The sequence below is a fragment of the Zootoca vivipara genome, chromosome 3, assembly GCF_965207765.1.
Source record: "Zootoca vivipara chromosome 3, rZooViv2.hap1.1, whole genome shotgun sequence".
In the NCBI taxonomy this organism is placed as follows: domain Eukaryota; kingdom Metazoa; phylum Chordata; class Lepidosauria; order Squamata; family Lacertidae; genus Zootoca; species Zootoca vivipara.
Genome location: NC_142586.1, coordinates 100,668,381 through 100,685,859, shown reverse-complemented (window position 1 = coordinate 100,685,859; position 17,479 = coordinate 100,668,381). Strand labels below are relative to the sequence as shown.

The 17,479-nt window shown below is 45.3% G+C and overlaps 1 protein-coding gene across 1 annotated transcript in view; it reads right to left on the bottom strand.

Annotated features, from left to right (window-relative positions):
• Nucleotides 1–1,597: 1,597 nt before the first annotated feature.
• Nucleotides 1,598–17,479, bottom strand: part of PRKCE (protein kinase C epsilon) — a 321,969-nt gene continuing 306,087 nt past the window's right edge. Inside the window, exon 15 of the mRNA XM_035111183.3 lies at nt 1,598–3,235. Coding sequence (XP_034967074.1) covers nt 3,089–3,235 — 147 coding nt within the window. The 3' untranslated portion in view covers nt 1,598–3,088. The remainder of the gene's footprint in view (nt 3,236–17,479) is intronic.

Here is a 17,479-nt window from a genome sequence, read left to right as displayed (position 1 = left end):
CAGCCCTCTCATTCCCAGAGCATTTGAACAGACAGCTCTAGCAACCTCTGCACATAGCCCTGAGGAGGGGAGGGCTTCTGCATCGACACATGGGCTTGTGGTGGGCTGCTCCTGGCTCAAGGCCAGCAGAGAAGGGACGGAGAGGGAAAAGGCTATGCACAAAGAACCATGCCCATTTTTTTTTCCTTTGTAAAAGCCTGCAAAAGTAACACGCTGCTGTTAAAAGTAAATGTAGAGTGGGGCATCACCCAGATTCAAAACAATGATTCCTTTTTAAAAAAACATCTTTCTTAAAATCCCCTTCACACCTGTCATTGCATCAATGACATGAATGATTCAGGTACCAGTTTCTAAAATAGTTTTCCTACAGAAGTAGTACACATCGGAGAAGCGGTAAGATTTGCAGAAAACCTATACTGCTTTATTAAAGCAGTTACAGGGTTTTTGGTTTTTTTTGGATAATTTGCCCACTCTTTAGCCCTTTAACACCTGTCTATGAAGCATCTAAGTTTGTCTGTTTTGATTTTATGATTTAATAAAACATTTGTTTATTTGTCATTTGTTGTGTGTGTTTTTTTTTAAAAAAAACATTGTTTCGTATCTTGGGGTGGGGTGGGGTAGCAATTTTCCTGATACAATCTTCAAGACTTTCCATGGCAACTTTACCTGACCATTCTTATCAGTCCTTCAGTCAGGCAGTTTTGTTTTTTTTTACTTTGCAGAGAAGTGCGTCTTTGGGTGGTATTTATTTCAAGATCCATGGCAAAATATCTGTGTCTCATTCACTTATGGCTTTGTGGTAAGGCTTGGCAAGCAGCTCAAGGGTACAACCAGCAGAGAGGAGGAGGTAAAGGGAGATTTCACCCTTGCAAAAACCCTGCATTAGAGGGCCAAAAATGTTGCCGGGGACAGATTTCTGGAAGCACCTCGTAAGGAGCCGGATACAAGCCTGCCTTTTTCATGCAATCGTGCGCATGCTTAATTGGAGATAAACCCCACTGTGTGCAACAGGGTTTACTCCTAGGTTGAGCACACACTAAGAATCTTAGTACAGCTGTGGGAATTATGTAGCAACCATGCACATTATAGCCCCTTCATCCCTTACTGCACTGCTGGCCTCTGTTCTCAACAGCATTAACAAAGGAGCGGGGAAACCTCTGTCCAGGCTCCTTCACTGAGCTCAAGCTGGTAGTACTGTGGGCCGTAGATGCCCTTAGCACGCAATGAATGGCCTGGTTCTATCGAACTAGGGAGCCCAAAGCAGCAGAACTTTGAAGAGAAAGAAAGGGCATTGCCTTCTGCTTAGAACGCAACTCCTAAGCCTAAAAAGCAGAGGGTGTCCCACCAACCTCAGCCAGGCCCCCCCCCCCAACCTACAGGTGAAACTCGGAAAATTAGAATATCGTCGAAAAGTGCATTTATTTCAGTAACGCAACTTAAAAGGTGAAACCAATATATTAGATAGATGCATGACATGCAAAGCAAGATATGTCAAGCCTTTATTTGTTGTAATTGTAATGATTTGTCGTTAAGCGGGTCAATTATAAATGGAATGTAATTGATGAAATGTAATAGCAATGTTTGTTTTTGTATTATTGTAAGTATTTGTTTTATTACTGTGGGATTTCCAAAAGAAAGCATTTGTAAAAATTAAAAGAAAAAGAAAAAACAGTAAGTTGCATTACTGAAATAAATGCACTTTTCGACGATATTCTAATTTTCCGAGTTTCACCTGTACCTGTCTTCTTAACACACAAGGTGGCACTTGTCTGCCAGCTCCCCCTCTCCTTAGTCTCAGTGTTACCTTTGTAGAACTTGGCAGGGAGGAGGGGTGGGGGCAAAAGTATACTTGGTTGCCTCTGCCCATCACTGGCTGTGGCTCCACCTACTGCTGTCTGCGCTTTCCTGACTTCCGCCCACCAGCCACGGTTGCGCTTAAGAGGATCAAAGCTTGGAGATGAAATCTAGTTCCATGGGTCCCTCGCCCACAGCCAGTTCAGAACTGCAGTGACCTGAAGGACTCTTTTCATTAAAAAGAAACGGAAGGGTATTTTTGCGAAAGGTGAATGGCTGATCTTTGAGCTGTCTGTCCGTATTTGAGGAATCGGCTTCCGACAGCTATGTTTTTGGGCACCGTGCTGCCATAGCAAATCCGATGGACCGATTCAAATTCAGTTCAGGAAAGTCAACACAAGGCGACTTTATCTCCACCTATTGGTTTGGTTTGGATAGCTCAGCCGGGACAGCACGAGACCCTTAATCTCAGGGTCACGGGTTCAAGCCCCACCTTGGGCAAAAGATTGCAGGGGGTTGACCTAGGTGGTCCTCGTGGTCCCTTCCAACTCTACAATTCTATGATAGTTCCATAGGGGCCAGAAAGCAAATCTTAGTGTTCGTTTAGTACACTTGATAGGTGCGTGTGCCAGTGTGCGATGGGACAGTCATTTACCATGTCTTGGAAAACTGTTAGAAGGGGTGGAGAACCTCGTGCCTAGAAGTCAAACACAGCCCTCAAAGATTCTATTTGGCTCTCAGAAATCTCCTCATGTTAGTGGGAAGGGGAACCCTTCTAGTGACTTTTTTTTAAATCTCAAAAATGGCAGAATGAATTAGTTCTGCCAGGATAGCTCAGTCGGTAGAGCACAAGACTCTCAAGGTCATGGGTGTGAGCCCCACGTTGGGTGAAAGATTCCTGCACTGCAGGGGGTTGGACTAGATGACCCTCATGGTCCCCTTCCAACTCTACAATTCCATGATTTTATGAAGGTGCTAGATGAGGATGGGGGTAGGGAGAACAACAGAAAAGATCCCAAATTGAGGGGAGGGGGGAAAGCAGCAGCAAGAAACAACAGCAATGTGTTACCTTCACGAACTTCTGGCACAAAATATTTTGTGTTCCTTTGTGAGACGGAAATCGTGAGTGCCTCCAGCTCAAGGACGAAAGGAAAATAACAATAAATAGATAGACATAGTATAAAGTAAGGGTTATGGGCTCAAGGTCAGAGAAGTAGCTCTTGACTGGGTAGCGGGAAAACCCCTCTTGCAGTGTCAGTGAACTGGTGGCCCCAAATGGCGCAGCGGGGACTTCTTATGGCAGCAGCTCTTCCCCAAAATATGAGAAGCCTTTAAATTCTTCTTGGTTGATCTGCTTTATAATTGTCTCGTCCACTGCTGTTAATACTGGGTCTTCTCGTGTAAAGTCTTGATCAAAGTTATTTACATCCCTTTTGGTTTTCTGAGGAAGAAAAGCAAAAAATAAAAAAGGGGAGAGGAGATAAAGATGAGGAGTTCTTTCGTACCAAAAGCCCCAAACACAGAAAACCCAGGGTTTTTTTGGGGGGGGGGGAAGTGGGGTGAGGAAGGAAGCGGGGGTGAGGATGTTTTCGCTTGTTTGGCTTCTGAGATAAGCCAACAGATCCCTGAAATTACCATATGTGCATATATAAAACCACCAGGGGATAATGAAGATGACCAGACGAAATCACAGAAGCAAAGAATGGGTTTGGAGTAGGCCGGCTGGCCTCTTACAGGGAAATATCAAGAGCGATGACAACAGCAGATAGCTACAATTACGATATTATGCAGCAGCGGTTGCCGCTGTATATTTAGGCGGGCAGCTATGTTGTGATAAGTAAAGCATGAATTCAAATGTATCTTGCCTGCAAATGGCGTCACAGGATGAGACCACATATTGGGCATGAACAAGGAGGCAGGGGGAGCGGAACCCCAGAGCCTCCTTCTGAAGCCAAATGTTGGAAAACTCAGGACAGGCAGGCAGAAGGAAGGAATTCTTCACCCAGCTAAACCATGGAAGTTTTTAGCACACGATGCGTGGAGGGGGGCACCAACTTGGGGGGGCTTTAAAAGGGGATTAGGCAGCTTCACTGAGGATAAAGCTAATGATGGCTTCTGCTCATGTGCTGGACCCAGAAGCTGAACTTAGGGCAGAATGCTGCCGCACGATTGCTGACAGGAGAGAGAGCCGGCGCTGGTTGCCTGCTTGTGTTCTTGTTAGTATACAAACCCGTAACAGCTTGGGACTGGTTTACCTGTGAGAGCCCCTTGCCCCATAGAGCCTCACTTATCTGCTTCAATCTATGGAGCTGACAGGATTTTAGGTGCTGCATAATAATAATAATAATAATAATAATAATAATAATAATAATAATAATATATTTATACCCCGCCCATCTGGCCGGGTTCCCCCAGCCACTCTGGGCGGCTTCCAACAAAACATTAAAATACAGAAATCAAACATTAAAAGCTTCCTTAAACAGGGCTGCCTTGAGATGCCTTCTAAAGGTCTGGTAATTGTTGTTTTCTTTGACCTCTGGTGGGAGGGCATTCCACAGGGTGGGTGCCACTACCGAGAAGGCCCTCTGCCTGGTTCCCTGTAACTTGGCTTCTCGTAGTGAGGGAACCACCAGAAGGCCCTCGGTGCTGGACCTCAGTGTCCAGGCAGAATGATGGGGGTGGAGACGCTCCTTCAGGTATATTGGACCGAGGCCATTTAGGGCTTTAAAGGTCAACACCAACACTTTGAATTGTGCTCGGAAACGTACTGTGAGCCAATAATAGTCCACATTTATAAGAAACTGATCTTTTAGCATGGCAGCTACCACACTTGGGACCCATCTGCTTATTGACCCCGAGCAGGTGCCTTCACTATCCATACACGTAGAAGCTGTCGTGTGTTTTAATCTGGCTTTAATTTATCGTTGATTTTCATTCATATTTTTTATCATTTTAAATACTGGTTTTTAACAGGTTTTTTTAACTGAAAGTTTGTTTTATTCTTTTTGAAAAACACTTATGAGGTTTTATTACGAGTATGTAAAACACTTACGGGGTTCCCTCACTGCGAAAAGCGAAATTACAGGGAACCAGGCAGAGGGCCTTCTCGGCAGTGGCACCCACCCTGTGGAATGCCCTCCCACCAGAGGCCAAAGAAAACAACAATTACCAGACCTGTGGAACGCCCTCCCGTCGGATGTCAAGGAGATAAACTACACAACTTTTAGAGGACATCTGAAGGCAGCCCTGCATTGGGAAGTTTTTAAATGTCTGACATTTTATCATGTTTTTATACGCGTTGGAAGCCACCCAGAGTGGCTGGGGCAATCCGTTAAGATGTGTGGGGTATAAATAATGCTGTGAAATAGATAAATAACTCCCCAGTATTAGAGGCAACAGGCCTCTTGAAGACTGGTGAATGAGGACCACAAGCTGGAGAGGGACTATTGACTTCATGCCCTGTTTTTAGGGGATTCCTACAGGTATCATGTCTGCCACTGCGAGAAGAGGATGCTAGACCAGGTAGGCCTCAGGTCTGACCCAGCAGGGTTCTGGTTATGTTTTTGGAGTGTGGCTCCTATTCTCTACAATGAGGGTGACATTCTGACAAGCTGAATCTCACGAAACTGCCCTGAGATCTTTTGATGAAGGGTGGTGTATAAATCTAATGAATAAAAATAAACAAATAAAACGCTTGGCCTTCTAATGTCCCCAAGGTGCTCCTGGGCAGTGGCTTCACCCAGCAATCACTTCTGCACTTCTGCAAATGGCTGGCTTGATGACTTCCATTGTGGTTGCTGCTAGACTTAACACTTCAGTCAGATCAGCACCAGCCATGGAGACGGGAGCCAGCAGGATGTTGCTTCAAAACCATACAACAGGCCAGCCATCTGTGAAATGCCTCCTGGCAAAGCCTTCCTTTCCTGGCAAAGACTCCCCACACCTCGCTTGTCTGTCTTGACTTGGTAAGGATACACAATGGCTACACACACACCATCCCATCAGAAAGCAAATTCCCTGTTACATTGCCATTGCTTGCAATGGAGCCCCATGGCCTCTTTGGCCACTGGGAACAATTTAAAATGGAAAGGAATGGGAGGGAAGGGAGCGTTGAGTGTTTTTCATACCAGTCTCACCCACCCTACCTATCTCTCCTTCCTAGTTTTACCATACCCTCCAACTCCCGGATTGAAAAATCCGGGATCAGCGGCGGCGTGGCACCGGAAGTTGCTTCTACGCATGTCCAGACATACGTAGAAGCGACTTCCGGTGCCAGGCTGCCTGTGCCTGCATGTCTCGGCACCAGAAATCGCTTCTGTCCAGACATGCGCACACAGCCGGGACATGGCCACCGGCAGCAGCTTTACGGGATATTTACAGGATATAATCAATTCGGGATAACAGCGGGAAACGGTAACAAAATACGGGGGGTTTCCGCGAAAAATGGGAGACTTGGCAGCTATGAGTTTTACCCTGCCAAAGCTTTGGATGTGCATTTGCTGACCAAGGTTCCTGATTTGCTAGGATCCCTTTCTTGGGTACCTTTAAAAAAACTTGTTGTGAACCTAACGTATCTCCCCCCCCCCAATGAAAAAACCCTACATATTTTGCCAAAAAGAATAGCAATTGCCTTATTTGGTTCTTAGTGGCGTTTGGGGATACACATATTTTCCTGTCTTATTTAGACAAGCAATGGGAGTATTTTGCAAGCTTGCATGGGTTTGATAACACTAGCATGAAATGACAAGAGCTTGTGACAACGGGTGTAAATATTGCTGCTTTTGCATCCTTCTAACATCAGTGGCATCCAGTGGTTACTGGGAATGAAATAGGGGGTGTCATCCGATTAAAGTCTCAGGAGTAGGAATGGGGAAGGTGAGGCCCTATAGATGTTGCCGGACTACAACTTCCAACATTCCTGATAGTGGCTGATAGTCCCACAATGTCTAGAGGCCACAGGCTGCCCATCCGTGCGGGATTTGATGAAGCAGAGAAATGCAGTTCTAGGGCTGGAATGAATTTGTGTGCAATGAACTTCCAAGTGAATTCCTCCAAATGAAATTTCTCTGCAGTTTTGGTCACCGGTAGAGCACATGTGTGAGTTTGTCTCTCTGCATGAAACTTAGAAGTCCGTAGGGAAGGTGTGTGAATCACTCAACATCACCTGTACATGCTGAGGGTTTTGTAAAAACTGCGCTACCAACTTTTAAACTGGCCTCCTGCTCTTATACCTTTCCACAGCAGCTTGTTCAGCTGTCATAAAGAGGAGGCAATGCTTCTCTCCATGCTGCGAAAAGCTACTGTTGTTGCTTCTGCAGATCAAGCTACTGTTCATGGAGCAGACCAGGATTGACTGGTCAATTCGATGCCAGCACAAAGTCAGAATGTCCTCCGCTATGGAGCATAGATTCATTAGCTAACTGTTACCTGCTACTGCTGCAGCACCTGTTAGAAGAGAAAAGAGGACTCCGCTGCCTCTTAGTGGCTGAAAAGAAACTGTAATACATGGGAAGAGTTTGAAGAATGCTCTTGCAGTGGAAGGAATTCAGTTTGCTTCCACTCTAGCCGCATCATTTGTGCACTCCTTTATTGGGGAGAACCCAGATGAAGTCGCTCTGCTTTTCTCTGCTGTTCCGCAGTCTTTCTAAAGACTGAATGCCAGTTGCTGAATGCCACTGCAGCATCCACCTCTTCGGTTTGGTCCAACCAAGGCCTGCAGCAGCTCCTGGCTGGAGCAGCAGCTGGTGACGTAGGTAACTGGTGCAGGCCTGCCTCTCTACAGAGCTTGCCTGGCATTTTCCTGGATGTTTCTCTTTCCCTGCAAAACAGCTAATTGTCCTATTACTTTTCAAAAAGCTTGGTGTTGTGTGTTTGACTTTGTTGCTGTTGTTCTGCTAAACTACGAGTGCACCAAGAAAATAATAATAACAACTCCATAGTCACACCTCTGCCTTTAGCAATGCAGGCCTACCTGAAGCAGCAGGAAGCGGCACAGCCTAACTTCCAAAGGTGGCCCTCCAAGCCTCTCTGCCTGGCCCTATGGACTCTCCCCAGGCCACACCCCTCACCGGCCCTGGTTTGTATCCTCCTTGCATGATTTTGCCTGGCTGGAATGTGTCCTTGAACCCTGACAATGCCTTTTGCTTGCCTGTATAAGAGGGTAGATCGCCGAAGAATTGATGCTTTTGAATTATGGTGCTGGAGGAGACTCTTGAGAGTCCCATGGACTGCAAGAAGATCAAACCTATCCATTCTGAAGGAAATCAGCCCTGAGTGCTCATTGGAAGGACAGATCCTGAAGCTGAGGCTCCAATACTTTGGCCACCTCATGAGAAGAAAAGACTCCCTGGAAAAGACCCTGATGTTGGAAAAGATTGAGGACACAAGGAGAAGGGCACGATAGAGGATGAGATGGTTGGACAGTGTTCTCAAAGCTAGGAACATGAGTCTGACCAAACTGCGGGAGGCAGTGGAAGACAACAACAACAACATAGAGGGTAGAAGGGGGATTGCGAGTGTGTGAGAAACTAGCCTACTGTGAAATTTACATTAATTGCTCCACCCACTTTTGTCTCTGGCCCCACCCACCACTAGCTTGTGGTATCTGGAAGGGATGGGGCCCTCAGGATGAAAAGGGTCTCCCCACCCTTGCTTTATATTAATCCTCCTTTGCAAACACCTCTCCTGCAAAGCGGTCTGCACCATCTCTCCGCAGTTCCCAGCAACTGCCTTCCAGCACCAACTGGCCAAGTCTGGGTTGCTTTTGGACCCTGCCTATGTAGAAGCCACCATGATACTATCAGCCATGCTGAGACCTTTTCCTCCCTCCTCCCACCTAGGATCAGACCTCAATACTTCCTTATTTTTTACTTTATTTGAGAAGAGCAGGTGGGTGGGAAAACCAGATAGGCAATAGGCAAAGGAGAAAATCGAAAGGCATGGCGTGAAGGTGGAGGTCAGAGATAAAATGATACGGTGAAGGTGGAAGTGAGGTTGAGAGAGGAGGAGGTTGAGAGGCAGAGAGAGGGACAAAGTGATGTGGGGAACAGGATGGAGTGGGAAAGAGCTTTACTTAGGAGGAAGTAGTAGTAGTCTGGATTTGATATCCCGCTTTATCACTACCCGAAGGAGTCTCAAAGTGGCTAACATTCTCCTTTCCCTTCCTCCCCCACAACAAACACTCTATGAGGTGAGTGAAGCTGAGAGACTTCAGAGAAGTGTGAATTTGCACCTCTTCTAATTCTAGCAAGCCATTTTGCTTAATGTAATGTGCTGGGTGTGTCATCTGCACTCATATAGATCCGCAGTTGCAGGCACACCTTCTTCTCCCATACGCATTTCTGCACACTTTTAAAATTTTATTTGGACAACAGCATCACAAAGTTTGGCTCATTTCTGGAAGAGTTAACGAGTTAGGCCTGCATTAAAATGCAACGCAAACTCGATTCCCCACCCCCCACCCCAGTATCCGGAGGATACAGCTACACGGGTTTGCACATGACAAACAGCAGATTAGTCATGATGACTTGCCTGCCTTGTTCACAAGCTCAAATTCTAGGCATTTATTTATTACATTTAAGCCCCACATTTCTTCAGATGGGCACCATCCATCCTTCCCTTCACCTCAGGAAGCAAAACAATTTGGGCTGGCTCTGCAGCGAAAATTAAACTTGGGGGCGTGAACAAAAGTTAATTTTTCAAAGAACCAAATGCACAATTTAGGGCCAAAATATCTGTGAATGCATTTACTTCCTCTGTTTTGGGCCTTAGTGATTGCCTTCCTAAATGCAGAACTGAGAACACTTGACCGCCCTTCCTTATCCTTTCTCATGAAAGCCCTTTGTTGGGGCCCATCTGCTGAGCACAGCAAACAGGTCCAGCAGCATTTCTACTCCTTCTTAGCATTACTGTCTTAAGATTCCAGCCTTATAGGTGGTGCCTAGGTTCATGGATAGGGGTGTTTTTTAAAGGCACGGCACCCCACAGCCAACTTTTTTCTCAGAGACTGTACGATGGCAAGCTGCAGAAGATGCAAAGCGCACTGGATGCTGAATGCCACAAATAACATCAGCAGAGTGTGGTCTTGTTTCAGAACATCATTTCTTATTACACATTGGTCTGCCACCAAAATTTCCAGTGCTGGTCTCCTGCAGCAAAAACAGCAGCAGCGGACATTTTGAAATGGCACCTCAAAATGGAGGCTCCAGTAGGAAACAGCTGATCAAGAAATTCAACTGTATCGCTTGCGGCCTGAATCACGATATTGTGTATTTATCCCACTGCATGTGCTAATCAGCTTCCCAATGCCAGAAGGTTTTGTTATCATCAACATTAGGAACAAAGGAAACTCCAGGGTTTCAAATGGGTTGATAAACTGTCACAGAAACAAATATGCATAGGTTTTAGGCCTCTACATAACCATTACACTGTGCGTGTTTGGATTTTATTTTTCCCCTGACCTCACTCTTCACAATTCCCACCCCACTACACCCCACTGCCTGGGTAAACAGTTCATGTGTCTGATGAAGTGGGCTTCATCAGTTTGCAACATCATAATTTTGCTGGGATTGTAGCCTGCTAAGTGAGACTCTGTTGTCTTTGTCCATGGAGTTTTCTTGGCAGGGATACTGGAGTGGCTTGCCAGTTCCTTCTCCAGGTGGATCACGTTTAGTCAAAACTCTCCACTATGACCTGTCCATCTTGGGTGGCCCTGCATGGCATAGCTCATAGCTTCTCCGAGTTATTCAAGCCCCTTCGCCACGACAAGGCATTGATCCATGAAGGGGATCGTCTACTTCTGCTTCATTGACTATGCAAAAGCCTTTGACTGTGTCGACCACAGCAAACTATGGCAAGTTCTTAAAGAAATGGGAGTGCCTGATCACCTCATCTGTCTCCTGAGAAATCTCTATGTGGGACAAGAAGCTACAGTTAGAACTGGATATGGAACAACTGATTGGTTCAAAATTGGGAAAGGAGTACGACAAGGTTGTATATTGTCTCCCTGCTCATTTAACTTATATGCAGAATTCATCATGCGAAAGGCTGGACTACATGAATCCCAAGCCGGAATTAAGATTGCCGGAAGAAATATCAACAACCTCAGATATGCAGATGACACAACCTTGATGGCAGAAAGAGAGGAGGAATTAAAGAACCTTTTAATGAGGGTGAAAGAGGAGAGCGCAAAATATGGTCTGAAGCTCAACATCAAAAAAACCAAGATCATGGCCACCGGTCCCATCACCTCCAGGCAAATAGAAGGGGAAGAAATGGAGGCAGTGAGAGATTTTACTTTCTTGGGCTCCTTGATCACTGCAGATGGTGACAGCAGTCACGAAATTAAAAGACGCCTGCTTCTTGGGAGAAAAGCAATGACAAACCTAGACAGCATCTTAAAAAGCAGAGACATCACCTTGCCGACAAAGGTCCGTATAGTTAAAGCTATGGTTTTCCCAGTAGTGATGTATGGAAGTGAGAGCTGGACCATAAAGAAGGCTGATCGCCGAAGAATTGATGCTTTTGAATTATGGTGCTGGAGGAGACTCTTGAGAGTCCCATGGACTGCAAGAAGATCAAACCTATCCATTCTTAAGGAAATCAGCCCTGAGTGCTCCCTGGAAGGACAGATCGTGAAGCTGAGGCTCCAATACTTTGGCCACCTCATGAGAAGAGAAGAATCATTGGAAAAGACCCTGATGTTGGGAAAGATTGAGGGCACTAGGAGAAGGGGACGACAGAGGACAAGATGGTTGGACAGTGTTCTCGAAGCTACGAACATGAGTTTGACCAAACTGCGGGAGGCAGTGGAAGACAGGAGTGCCTGGCGTGCTCTGGTCCATGGGGTCACGAAGAGTCGGACACGACTAAACGACTAAACAACAACAAGTGAGACTCGGAGTAGACCTACTGAAATCAGCCTGTTGATTTTTAAGGAGTCATGTAGAGGATTGATTGCACGATAAGATTACGGAGGTAAGGGGAAAAAATGTTGCAAACTTTGTCAACATATTCTCTGGCCACAACAATGGTAGGATAGGAGTGGTGGCACTTGGCAGAAATCCCAGTTAAGGGAACATCCTCCTTCTTTAAAAAGGGTGGAGAGAAGGAACACCAGGGTGCTACAATTAAAACTAAATAAACACATCACTGTGCTTTGGAAATGAACATAAACAGTAATAATTATCCACCTGTGGCATTGGATGGCAGGAGCATACCCTCCAACTCCCGGTAAGAAAAATCCGGGATCAGCAGCGGCGTGGCACCGGAAGTCGCTTTTACGCATGTCCAGATGTGTAGAAGCAACTTCCGGCGCCAGCGCTGCCCAATTTCCGGTGCCCAGAGTGGCACCCGAAATTGGTTCTGCGCATGTCCAGACATGCGCAGAAGGAGCCTCCCTAGCAGGTAGGAAATCCGGGGGATTTACGGTATTTTTCTCTATTCAGGATAACAGACATGGGCAGAGTGGCACCCGAAATCGGTTCTGCGCATGTCCAGACATGCGCAGAAGGAACCTCCCTGGCAGGTAGGAAATCCGGGGGATTTACGGTATTTTTCTCTATTCAGAATAACAGCGGGAAACGGGTTTAAATACGGGGGTTTCCCGCGAAAAACGAGAGACTTGACAGCTATGGGCAGGAGGTTCCCCCCCTAAATTCAGAAAGGATTTTAAAAATGTAATTGGCCATGACCCCAAATCCATGTAATATAGGAACTCTGGTAATATGAACATATGGACTGTCCTCCAGACCTTCTCCATCAATAAAGGAAATGCTTCCTACGCATGCATGTACTGCCTGTTGAGCATGAAACTTCTTCACAAAAGAGAATGGAGAAGTCTAAATGTGAATGGAGCTCCAAGTAAGATCGGGAGCCCTCCTCCCCTGCATTTGCAGGTTTCTGATAACCTGCTCCTATTGCTCGGGGTGGGTTGCTTGGCCCCAGAATGATTCATTGTCCTTGAATACTGAAATCCCTTGAGGACAGTGTGTGTGTGTGTGTGTGGTGTGTGTGTGCGCGTGCTGGTGCTCAATCAGGCCTTGATTCTCTACCATTCTGTTTTCCCCACCCACACCAGTTCCTCTGTGCCCCTGCTTCCGTCTGCTCTCGAGCCAAACCCTTGTGGCTGCCACCAACGTAGAGAAGCACATGACAGCAGCTGGAGCAAAAGAGGCCCACCTGGCTTTCCCTTCTCTCCACTGTTAAGTAGATGCTAGAAAACATAAGCTATAGGCAAGTTCTATCATCCCTTTCCAATACACTGATCGGGACTGTTAACCCAACTGTGAGAAGGGACTTGGAGGTGTCAAGAGTCCTTAAGGGTGCGAAGGGAGGCAGGGGAGTCAATGAAAGAGTGTTTTCCAATGGTACGTGGGCCAAACTCCACTGCCCAAAGTTGATTTGAGCAGAATAACATTCCATGCAGACGCATGCACTACAGCCCCCTTGCGCCCCCCTCTGCTAAATGCCACTTGCCATGCACTGGGATGACTGAATGGAAATATATTATGAGACTGGAGAGGGACACCTCGCGTTTGCATATATTAGGCCTAGAAACAAACCTACCTGGGCATTTTCCCCACACTGTAGGCCTTACCTTAAAGAGGGACATTCACACTGAAGCAAACTTGAAAAGAGAGAACATTCACACAAAAATAAATTTACTCGGCCAGTAATTTCTGGTGTTCCCATTACTATTACTGTGCAGGATACTGCATTTTAAACAGGGACTTATTTATTTGCCAAACTGCAAAGTCATAATCCTGTACCTAGGACAGGTTCAGTAAGAAAGTGCATATGCAACATTATGACTTTTTTTAAAGCAGCGGAATAGGAAAAAGCCCTAGATAAAAATGCACAAATATTTGGGTTCCGTAGTTACATGTTTTGTTTTGTTTTGTTTTGTTGTCTTTTTAAAGAAAGCAAACACCAACATGGGAAATTTCCATGGACTGTATCCAAATAAGCTATGCTCAGACTAAAACTCATTGGCGTTGATAGACCTAGGTGAGTCATGTTCATAGTTTTCAGTGGGTTTACTCTGAGCAGGGCTAGTATTGGATGCAAACCCACAGGTTTATTTATGTCTGAAAGATTGCCTCCAGAAAGAAAGTCCCTCTTTAAGGATTCCAGCCACATTTCTTTGCAACCCGCTCTCTGCTGCAACATTTATTATTATAACCAACTGCCGATTTTTCTGCAGCAATCCACTGACCCATATTTATTATTATTAAATTTATGCAAGTGGGGCTGGCAACAAGACGTTGCAGTGTGGAGCTGCTTCTGCTTAGGGTTCCAGCCACTCCATTCCATTCCATTCCATTCCGCCTCCCTCCGGGTTTTCTGGCTCCTCCCTCTCAACAGTCAGTCAGCATTCCATGGCCACTGAGCATGCTCAGTTCCTTACTGGCCTGTTTTGGGCTCATCTTCTTAAGACTTTTTTTTTGTACTTCTGCAAAACCTGGGATTCTCCCAAGCCTGCTGATACCTTCTGCGGGTAGGTGGTGCTGGTTACATAAGCTCATGGCCCGAACACCAGAAATTATGCCGCCTCATCTACCAAATGAGCTTGTACATTTGATATATATTTTTTCATCTGCAAACAGAGGAACTGCTCACTCCAGTGCAGACTACTGGAAATCGTTACGTTTCACCCAGATTTCACGTATTTTTATGCATGCAGAAAAGGACCTGGATAGTTTTCCAAGGCACCAGTAAAGATTTTGTGGAAAAATTAGTGACTATTTCCTCACTATAGAAGAAACCTTTTTGTACATTGGCTGCTGGCACTCAGCAGGAATGCGGACTGTCTATTTTTTTGGGGGGGGGTATATTTTCCTAGTGATGGGGTTATTCAAATGGAAACTTTTGCTGCAGCACTATATTGAAAAATCTAACAAATCGCTGGCATCCTTAAGATAAGACTTAACAAAGAGCAAGAAAGCTACAAGGATGGATTTGAAGGAAATATAGCAACTTGGAAGAGGCAGGACTTTGACAGCTGTTATTTCATCCAGGCAAGAGAGAAGGAGAAAAAGCAATTTTAGCATTGGAATGGGGCAGTCTGAAAAGTAGAAGGTTAGCAGCCCACCTCGAAATGCCAATCACCTCTTTTAATAATATGCTAACAGCTCAGATCAGGTCCAATTGGCTGAGATCAAAATGCAGCCCATTGCCCACATCTGACAGAATACCTTTTAAAAATGGACTTCGTGGTTTTACTGCCTCCCTTGGACTGTACAGATGTGGGTGGGTGGATTGTCAAGCACTTAAGAGGTATCAGTTCGCAGTTGGTGGGGATGCATCCCATGGTAGCTTAGATTTTTATTTTATTTTAACAGAAAGACTATTGCTCCAAATCCAGAAAAAAATTAGCTGCGCTTAAGCTCCATTGAAATCAGAAGGGCAGATTAGTTGTTACTAATTTATATGTGCCCAATTAATTTCAGTGGGAAGTTAATATAATGACTAACTTTCTTTTGGATTTGAGCCACTGTCTGCTGAGATGTGTACACACATACACACACACACACACTCCCATGCCATATTTACTCGAATGTACATTAGATTTTATTGCAAGCTTGAAAAGCACCACTGGCATAGCAAATACTTTTTTGGTTTCTAGGGTTTTGAAAATTGAGGCGCACATTAGATTCAATGGTGCATTAGATTCGCGTAAATACACTATTGCGTTGCGCCTTACCATGTACAGTATGTGGCTTCAGAAACTGAGCTCCACTACGTACATACATCTCTGTGTGGGATCTCCCTGCCTCAATGTTTAGTCCCTAAATGTGAAGAATGATTGAGGGCGCCAGTGATCCCGTATACATTGCAGGTAAATGTGTCGGTAAAAACGTCTGAACTGAGATGGACCTCAGTTAGCCAAACAGGAAGACAAGACAAGACAAGAAGGAGGCATCTTCACATCAATAGGCCTGACTGGGCCATGTGGTACAGGTGTTTATACTCTTTGTACACACACTTTATGCTACTTGGCACATCCCCACTCCTAGCTCCTGCATACAGTAGCTTGGGAGCTATAACAGGGAGCTGAACAGTACACAATCCCTTTGAAGCCTTTTAGGTCAGGTTTGCTTGCTGTTCCAAGCAAGTAGTCAACAGGCCACCTTTGTTGCTCCACTCTCACCTGAGCAAGGGGCAAGGTCTGCGGGCCAATTCACATGTCACATTTTGTGCATGGTAAAGAAGGGAAGGGTACCCAAAGAGCCGCTCCCACTCTTACTATGTTGAGTGTCAAAGAATCATACAGAAATGGTATCAGGTCCCATGGTATTTACTAACAGCATTAACCAACCCATGGTTGCTTTTTTCTTTATTTATTTTTAAAAAAAGATTTCTTATTGTACAGAAACACCCGTGCTGTCGCTTTTTTCAAGTTGCATTTTCTACAATTCAGTTTCATTTGTTGTGAGGCATTAGTGTTACATACAATGTTAGGCGAGGAAGAAAAGAGGGGGAGAGGGGGGGAAGGTGAGTGTGGTGGGGCTGGGTGGCTATGTTTGTGGTCTTCTACTTAGTGTATGTGTGGGGTTTTTGTGTCAGCGTTACTTGTATGGGTTCTCTTCCTATTTGCTTGTTGTGTTTCCTTGGTGGTGAGAGAGGTTGGGGTTGGTTTTCTTTGGGTAGCTGTAGTGAGATTTGTTTTTGTATGTGAGCAGGGTGTGTGCTTGCGTATTTCTGAATCAGGTTAGCCAGATTGATTTGTATGCTTTTGGTGGATTCTTGTTGTTGTCTTGTTGGGCTGTGATGATTATTATGTGATAAAAAGGGAGCCATACTGGGGTGAAGGCGTCTTCTTCTCTTTGTCCCTGTGTCAGTTTCAGTTTATTGGTTAGTTTTTCCTAATAAGGCTGTTTCCTATACTATTTGGTACATTGGTCCATGCTTACTTCTCACAGGTCTCTCCAGTGTCTAGTTATGGTGTTTCTGGCTGCTGAGAGTAGGTTATGAGTTCTTTATGATGTGAGTTGGCATTATTAGATTGGAAGATGTTTAGAATCATAGAATCATAAAGTTGGAGGAGACCACAAGGGCCATCCAGTCCAACTCCCTGCCAAGCAGGAAACACCATCAAAGCATTCCTGACAGATGGCTGTCAAGTCTCTGCTTAAAGACCTCCAAAGAAGGAGACTCCACCACACTCCTTGGCAGCAAATTCCACTGCCGAACAGCTCTTACTGTCAGGAAGTTCTTCCTAATGTTTACGTGGAATCTTCTTTCTTGTAGTTTGAATCCATTGCTCTGTGTCCGCTTCTCTGGAGCAGCAGAAAACAACCTTTCTCCCTCCTCTATATGGCATCCTTTTATATATTTGAATATGGCTATCATATCACTCCTTAACCTTCTCTTCTCCAGGCTAAACATACCCAGCTCCCTAAGCTGTTCCTCATAAAGTATCGTTTCCAGGCCTTTGACCATTTTGGTTGCCCTCCTTTGGACACGTTCAGTAGGGCTAACTCTGGGGCGACCTCTAATACTTGCTTAGTTATTTTGCATATTTCTTGTATGATTGCTGCCCAGAAGAGTTGGGTTTTGGGACATTCCCACTACATGTGGAGGTATGTTGAATCAACCCATGTTAAGCACTCCTATGTCTACTTGGCCTCAATGGAAAGCTGGAACAATGGGAATCATACAACACTGATTCTGAGCAAGTAGCATT